The 7599-nt window shown below is 57.9% G+C and overlaps 1 protein-coding gene across 1 annotated transcript in view; it reads left to right on the top strand.

Annotated features, from left to right (window-relative positions):
* Llgl1 (LLGL scribble cell polarity complex component 1) overlaps window positions 1-7599 on the top strand; it is a 14518-nt gene continuing 6919 nt past the window's right edge. Inside the window, exons 1-10 of the mRNA XM_055594101.1 lie at window positions 1-145; window positions 2861-2958; window positions 4696-4777; window positions 4885-5015; window positions 5979-6134; window positions 6214-6376; window positions 6463-6598; window positions 6777-6831; window positions 6986-7140; window positions 7215-7438. Of these exons, the coding sequence (XP_055450076.1) occupies window positions 65-145; window positions 2861-2958; window positions 4696-4777; window positions 4885-5015; window positions 5979-6134; window positions 6214-6376; window positions 6463-6598; window positions 6777-6831; window positions 6986-7140; window positions 7215-7438 (1281 nt within the window). The 5' untranslated portion in view covers window positions 1-64. The remainder of the gene's footprint in view (window positions 146-2860; window positions 2959-4695; window positions 4778-4884; window positions 5016-5978; window positions 6135-6213; window positions 6377-6462; window positions 6599-6776; window positions 6832-6985; window positions 7141-7214; window positions 7439-7599) is intronic.

Genomic DNA, 7599 nt, shown 5'->3' with positions numbered 1-7599 from the left:
GCCCCGCGCCTCAGGACCGGCGGGGCCGGGCGCATCCCGCGGCGGTGGCGGCGGCGGGCACAAGATGATGAAGTTTCGGTTCCGGCGGCAGGGTGCCGACCCGCAGCGCGAGAAGCTCAAGCAGGAGCTCTTCGCCTTCCACAAGGTGCGGCGGCGGGGGCGGCATTGGCCCGGGCGAGCCACGTCTGTCGGGCCGCCCCTGCCCTGCAAGCGTCGAGCTGTTCGGGTGTGCCTGATCAGGGGCTCAGGCTGTGCCCCGCGCCGCGCCGTTTGCGTTCTGGCTCCTCCTGTTTCTCTGTTCCTGGTCTCTGAACCCCTGATGTCTCTCTCGGGTGTCCCTTGGGCTCCCTTGGGGTCCCCCGACCTATCTGCCTTTCACTCTTGGCCTCTCTTCTTTCATTGTTTTGGTGTGTGGCTCGGCCCGGGCGAGGGGCACCCAAGGCCAGGTTTTGTTTTTTCTATAACTCCTAGGCGGGCGAGAGAGGGAGAAGTGGGGGGGGTGGGGCTGGGAAATCCCGGAGCCCAGCTTCCACTCTTCTCCCCAGGCTCTGCCCTGCCTTGGGGGAGAAGAGCCTAGGGGATGTGGCGGTCTGTGTGCACAAGTGCATTTCAAACCTTAGTGCCTCAGTTTCCCTCTTGTGGGTTCTGGATCTCCCTGCAACCGAGCCAGCCCGCCTGAGCTTACTAAAGTTGGAGAGGCTGTAGGAGAAGAGGACCCGGGAAAAGGCCTCAGGCTTACCTCCTCGGCACTGACCAATGCAGAGCCGTGCAAGGCTAACTCTGGCGCATAGTGGTGGGGTCCCGGGTGGATGTTACTTTTACCTGGTAGCCCGTGAGCACTCTGCCGTTCAGGATTTTTTTTTTTTTCTCATTTCCATTATACACATAAAAAAACTGAGGTTCAGTAAGGAGCGGGCGCTTATCTTTCTTGCACTGCTGTGTGATCACAGTGGCGTAGGGCTTGGAGTTTTCAAGCGGCTGCTACTGTCCTGAACAGAACTTAGGGATCCTGAACTTCTCCTGCGAGACATGTTTCAGGAGAGGTCCTTGCCATGGCCTCTCAGTTTTTCCTGTTGAGGTCCCAGGCAGCAATGATGGGGCTGTTAGGATTCACAGACGCTGTGGCTAAGAACCCGCTAAAGACCCGTGAGGAGAGGCTCCTCAGATGTGAGCCTCTGATTTTGTTGGTGTGGCCATGAGGGTAAGCCCGTGGAGCAAGCAGAGAATGAGTTTTAGCCAGTGAATGGAGGCGTGTAGTGGGGCCCTGCACAGATGTGATGGATGAGGCTCTGCAGCTTGGCTCTTCCTCTCTGGTGCTATAGCAACAGGAGTTGAGGGTGAGGCCCGATTTGAGTAGGCAGCAGTGATAGGAGATAGGTCATTTTTGGGAAGAGCTTTGATCGCCAAAGGAAGTGTTGGGAGAGCTCTAGGGAATAGGCCCCAGATTCCTGGGTTTGGGTTTGTGGTCCAGGGTAAACATGGATTTTCACTCTGGGTATTGGGTTCAAATCCAGCTCAGACCACAAGTTGCCTGTAGCATGTGCGTCTGAGGCTAGTTTAATTTGAATCCTTGTGTCTTCACTGCTCGGGACACAGTGTAATACAGAAGAGATGACTCTTCATTGAAAGGGTGATTTATTTGTTGGGCAAAGGACGAGGATAAAAAGCCAAAACAAAAAAGCAAAATAGATCATAGTTCACAGAGTTGGCTAGTGTCGTGGCTAAAACATGGTGTGCAGAGGGCGTGGGAAGGTGGCCTGGGGTGATGATGTAGGCAGGGCCAGTTAGGGAGGCCTTTTAAGAGTTGGTCATTTGGGAGTGCCAGGTGAAGCACAGTATGGCGGGGGAGGGGCAGGAGGCGTACAGGAGACACCAGCCCGGGAAAAGAGCAAAGGGCTTTGGGGTGGGAGTCAGGTGAGCTGAGATGCCCAGAGGAGCAGTACATGGTGAGGGCTTGGCTTTGGCTGTGAATCAGCGGAGTCTCCTGGAGGAGGTCAGGCTGGCTGGCTGATTCCATAGGGGAGCACTGGTCCAGCCAGGCCTTGGGTGGGCCTGGAGCAGGGGTTGGGAGGGGGACTTCCGAGTATCTTACATCGAAGGCAGTAAAGCTCAGGGATGGATTGGATTTGAGGTGCAAAGGACAGACACTTCCATAAAATGAGCCTGATGGTGCCCACACGGGACTGTGGGGACTTGGCATGCTGTCATGTTCCAGTGACTCCTGGACGCTGGGCTGCGAGCCTGGGGCTAACCAGGGCAGGGCAGGTCCAGACAGGGTATGGCATGATGGAGGAAGGGGAATCCCCCACCTGGGATGCTTGGTGGCCCTGCTCCTGAGTAATCTCACTGTCACTGCAGGGTGTAAGGCCGCTGGATGGAGTGCCAGGATCGGCTCACGGCTGCACAGTTAGGCCCGGCGCACCTTTCCAGATGGCTGTCTCCACACGCACGGCCTCTTCCAGGCATTTATTTCTGAGACAGCATTGCACTGCTCCCTAGCTCAGCGTCCTCCTGCCTCAGCCTTGCAAATGCTGAGCTTATAGCCTCGTGCTGCCATCAGTCCATTTTTGATGTCTCGTGTCCCTGCCCCGCTTGGGCATGGTGGGAGCTGCTTGATGGTGGGCCAGTGGGAGGAAGTACAGCTGCAGCAAAGGAGGGAGTAGGTGTTGGAGCTTAGTGTGTAGGGAACATCAGCATCAACACTGAGAGGGCCCAGGGCCCAGATGCTGTCCCCACATGTGATGGCGCTGGGATTCTTGTTCTCCAGCTCCCTCCGCGAGGGGAGGTGGGCAGCACCCCCGGGCCGAGCAGAAATAGCAGTGCCAGGGTGTGTTGCCCACGCAGCCCTTTCCTCCCTCAGACTGTGGAGCATGGCTTCCCCAACCAGCCCAGCGCCCTGGCCTTCGACCCTGAGCTTCGCATCATGGCCATCGGCACCAGGTCTGGAGCTGTCAAGATGTATCCTTTGCTGCCATGGTGCTCAGGGTTTGTGAGGACCTCTCGTGTGCCACGAACTTCACACTGGGATCCTGGCATGGCAGGTGCTTCGTAGAGATAGCAGGGCGTGCTGGAGCCTCTGGAGATGGCCGTGCCTGTGTGCCTGTGACTCCTTTCGGAAGTGATACGGTCATTTTGTTGGGAGATGGGTGGTTGAAGGGAGGTCAGTTTTCAGTGACCACAGCTATTCCTGTCTGCTTTCAGCCTGCCAGTTCTTAGGTGAGCCTGCCGTTATCTTGACAAACTGCGACTGGGGCAGTTAGAGGTGGCCTATGGGCCTTGGTGAGAGGGTGTGTGTGTGTGTGTGTGTGTGTACGTGCGCACAGACACACAAATATGAAGATCCATGTGTTCAACCCAGGGGGTGAGGGCAGTGCCAGGCTCAGCATGGTGAGTGCAACACCGCCCCGATTTGGACCCTGATGCCATACAATGGACCGAATGAACCGTACAAAGCGGGCATTTTCCTGCAGTCCAGGGTGGGGGTGGGGCAGCAGGCTGCTGAGTGCCTCCTTACCCACCCTGGAAACACCACCCTAACCTGCCTTCAAGAGAACTGAGGTGCAGAGCCTGGCCGGGAGCAGCTCGGTAAAGGTGTCTCTCCCTGTCCTCACCCGGAGCTGCCAGGTGGGAACGTGGCCCATTGTTTGTGAGCTGGTGGCCTGTGTTAGGAGCTGTGATGGCCGGGGATGTCCTTCTCTCTGTTAGGAGACCATGCCTCCACCCCGCTTTCCACTCCAAGTCCTTGTGGGGGCTGTGCTTCCTCCACTTCTCTGGCCTTAAGCTTCGTTAGCAGTGTCCACATCAGAGTCGCTCACAGTCTTCACGGCAGGTGCTTGGAGCTGTCCTTGTGGAAACTGGCTCCTCATACTTAGGACAGATGAAGAGGCCAAAGCCTAGGTCCTCCTTCTCCTCCCTCTTCCCTTTAAATTCCCATAGCCTTGAATCCCTGAGGTTGGGAAACTGAGGCCTGGAAGTGCCAGCCTTGGTCTCTGAAGCCACCCCTCCCCCTGCAGGTCAGGCTCATCTCCTGGGAGACCCTGCCTGGAGCCAGCTGCCCCTGCCCTGTCTTTGTCATCCTTGGCAGGCTCTGCAGGGAGTCCCAGCTCAATATCCAGGCAACCGCTCCTGCCCTGTCACGGGGACAACAGCACTGACCCATCTCCCAGCTCTCTGGGGCCCTCCAGCCTTTGTGGGCCACCGTCAGCCCTGCGGTTGCCGCGTCTCAGGGCGCTCATTCAAGCAGGTCACCGTCTTCTAGTTAGTGTGTGCTCATCTGTAAGATGGGCAGTGGGAGCTGTGAGCTGCCAGCTCTGGAGGGAACCTGGGTTCTTGCCCACAGTTGGGGTTAGTCTAGTGCTGCTCTGTTGCAGCTAGGCCTGTCTGTGTAACCTCTACTGCAAGGCGCTTGGTCCGTGCAGGTGCCTCCGAGGCCCCACACGTACTACACTGGGGCCACGTGCTGCACAGGTTTTTATTCATCTGCACCAGCTTTTTGGATTTGAGTCATTAGCCTGCTGTACAGATGAGGGCTTGAAAGACCCACAGCAGCAGCCTGCTTTGGGGGCCTGTATGGAGCACAGGAGCAGAGTTGCTTCAGGAAGGGGGCTTATCAGGAGACTGCAGGACTTGGGAAAGGCCTGTCTTGAGCTGGCCTGCCTTGGTCTACTTGCGTTTGTCCTTGACAAATCCCCTCAGCTATGGTGCACCTGGAGTGGAATTCACAGGCCTGCATCGGGATGCGGCCACCGTCACCCAGATGCACTTCCTGCCTGGTCAGGTGAACATCTGCCTTCCTTCACCAGCACCAGCTGGTCCCCATCCCTGTGTTCTCCTCCCCTCCAGGCTATCCACAACTCTGGTCTCTGCCCCTCTCCCCCTCACCAGGGCCGCCTTCTGACACTACTAGATGACAGCAGCTTGCATCTGTGGGAGATCATCCACCGTCATGGCTGTGCCCACCTGGAGGAAGGGCTCAGCTTCCAGCCACCCAGCCGGCCTGGTTTTGACAGTGCCAGGTACTGGAGGACCAGGCTGGGGCTAGCCACTCAGCAGGGGTGTTAGCGAGTCTCTGAGCCTGCTCTGCTGAGGCAGGGCAAAGGCAGGAGGGCTACAGTTCAGGGTGGGGTGTGTGGAGCCCTGCTTGACGGGTATCCTGTGACGTTAGGGTTAGAGATGTGACTGGTTGAGTCTGAGGCAGGAGGCGTGGCTGATCTGTGCCTCCCACTGTGGGAGCCTTCCGTTTTGGGGTCCCAGTGAATAAAATATGTTATATGCCCCACTCCTTAGACTTGCAGGCTGGTGCTGTACTCTCTGGGGATTTGGGACAGTTCTCTTCCAGGGTGACATCAGTGGAGGGTCAGGCTAGTTTTGAACTTTCAATGATCCTCCAGCTTCAGTCTCCCAAGTGTGGGGGTACAGGTGCGTGGCCCCATGTCTGGCGTCCCTGCTGGTTTCTTGAGTTTGGATGTGCCAGGCCACAGTCGACAGTCTGGGGGGCTCTCCAGGATAGGCTTGGTGAGGTGCGCAGCAGGTCAGGCTTCCCTGGAAAAGCACCTTGTCAGGCCTGCTGGAAATAGCTGGAATGGGACAGTCCTTGCTCACAGTTTGGCTCCTGGCCTGATCATTGTAGGTTGGGACTGTCTGGGCCCCTGAAGTCTGAGGTGTCTGGAGGGCTGGTGTTGGGTACCCTGGCTGGGGGAGTGCTCTAAATCTGCCTGAGAGTGGCAGGTTAGTAAGAGGAGCTGTGAGCCCTTTGATACCTGCGTAGCTTATGTTTATCCCTTTCTTTGCTGGCGTGCTGGGGGATGACTGAGTGGGCAGATTATACTGTATACTGCCTTCCCAGGGTGTCAGCTGGGCTGCGAACAGGCCCTGTGAATTCAGAGGGGCACAGAGAACCTATAGAAAAGGTCCAGCCTGTTTGGCCTTCCCCAGCAGGCAGATGGACTCACCTTACTCTCTTTCCCTCTTTCCTGTAGTGCCCCTGCCAGTATGAGCCGTGTCACTGTGGTTCTGCTGGTAGCTGGCAACACGGTGGCCCTGGGAATGGAGAGCGGCAGCATTTTTTTCCTGGACGTTGGCACCCTGACGCTGCTTGAGGGGCAGACTCTCAGCCCGGACGAGGTTCTGCGCAGGTGAGCGGCAGGTGAGCAGCAGGCGGGAGGACCTTCCCATTTCTGGGAAGTTCCCCTGACTCCGTTGCACTCTCGGCAGTGTGCCAGATGACTACCGGTGTGGGAAGGCCCTGGGCCCTGTGGAGTCGCTCCAGGGGCATCTGCGAGACCCCACCAAGATCCTCATAGGCTACAGTCGGGGCTTACTGGTCATCTGGAACCAGGCCACACAGTGTGGGGATCACATTTTTCTGGGCAACCAGGTAAGCAAGCAAGGCCTGCATGCTCCTCCTTCCCAGCCCTTGTACACACCTGCTGGCTCATGATGCCATCCTATCCTCATCCGTAGCAGCTGGAGAGCCTGTGTTGGGGGCGTGGTGGCAGCACCGTTATCAGCTCACACAGTGATGGCAGCTATGCCACCTGGTCCACAGACACTGGCAGCCCCCCAATGCCGCAGCCCACTGTGGTGACCACACCGTATGGTGAGCGCTGGGGAGGCTCGAGCCAAGGGTGGGGGCTGGAGGGCTCTCTGGCCTTGCTGAGCGTACTACCTAGCTAAATCTACAGGAGAGTCCGGGGGGTATTGCTGGGTAGGGGCCATACCTTGGGGAGAGGCACATGGACGAGGAATGGGAGGTCTGACACTCTCCCCACCCCCAGGCCCCTTCCCCTGCAAGGCCATCAACAAGATTCTGTGGCGGAGCTGTGAGTCAGGGTAGGTAGAGGGGCCAGTGTGGGAGGGGGCTTGTCTGGCTGGGGACTAGAGGATTAGGCTCTGGGTATATAGGGGTGAAGCCCTTACTGGGTTGTCCAGCGTGTGCCCAGTTCTTCAGGGACTCCTGGTTCACATGACATCCCTCCTCTTGCAGAGACCACTTTATTATCTTCAGTGGTGGCATGCCTCGAGCCAGCTATGGTGACCGCCACTGTGTGAGTGTACTTCGGGCAGAGACGCTGGTGACCCTGGACTTCACCTCCCGCGTCATTGACTTCTTCACAGTGCACAGCACACGGCCAGAGGACGGTGCGTATCCCGCCTCCCTCACCCCAGCCGGCCTGCTGTGGCTTTATGCTGAGCTCACTCACCCAATTCCACAGAATTTGACAACCCCCAGGCCCTAGCTGTGCTTCTGGAGGAGGAGCTGGTGGTGCTGGACCTGCAGACACCAGGATGGCCGGCTGTGCCTGCCCCTTACCTGGCCCCGCTGCACTCATCAGCTATCACTTGCTCTGCCCACGTTGCCAACGTCCCCAGCAAGCTGTGGGCCCGCATTGTAAGTGCTGGTGAGCGGCAGAGCCCGCAGCCTGCCTCCAGTGCCTTGGTGAGTGTGGGTGTCCTGTGACCCAGGAGGGATGGTCAGGTGGGGGCTGTCCCTGCTGGAGGGCAGTATCTAGCCCAGAACGGATGTGGTGGGCATATGGCCAGAATGTGGTGGGGGAGACCTTCATCCTAACCTTGAGCTCCTATCTTTGTTATCTTTCT

Source organism: Psammomys obesus, unplaced genomic scaffold (assembly GCF_907164565.1).
Source record: "Psammomys obesus unplaced genomic scaffold, mPsaObe1.curated_primary_1811, whole genome shotgun sequence".
In the NCBI taxonomy this organism is placed as follows: Eukaryota; Metazoa; Chordata; class Mammalia; order Rodentia; family Muridae; genus Psammomys; species Psammomys obesus.
This window is presented reverse-complemented; position numbering and strand designations above follow the sequence as displayed.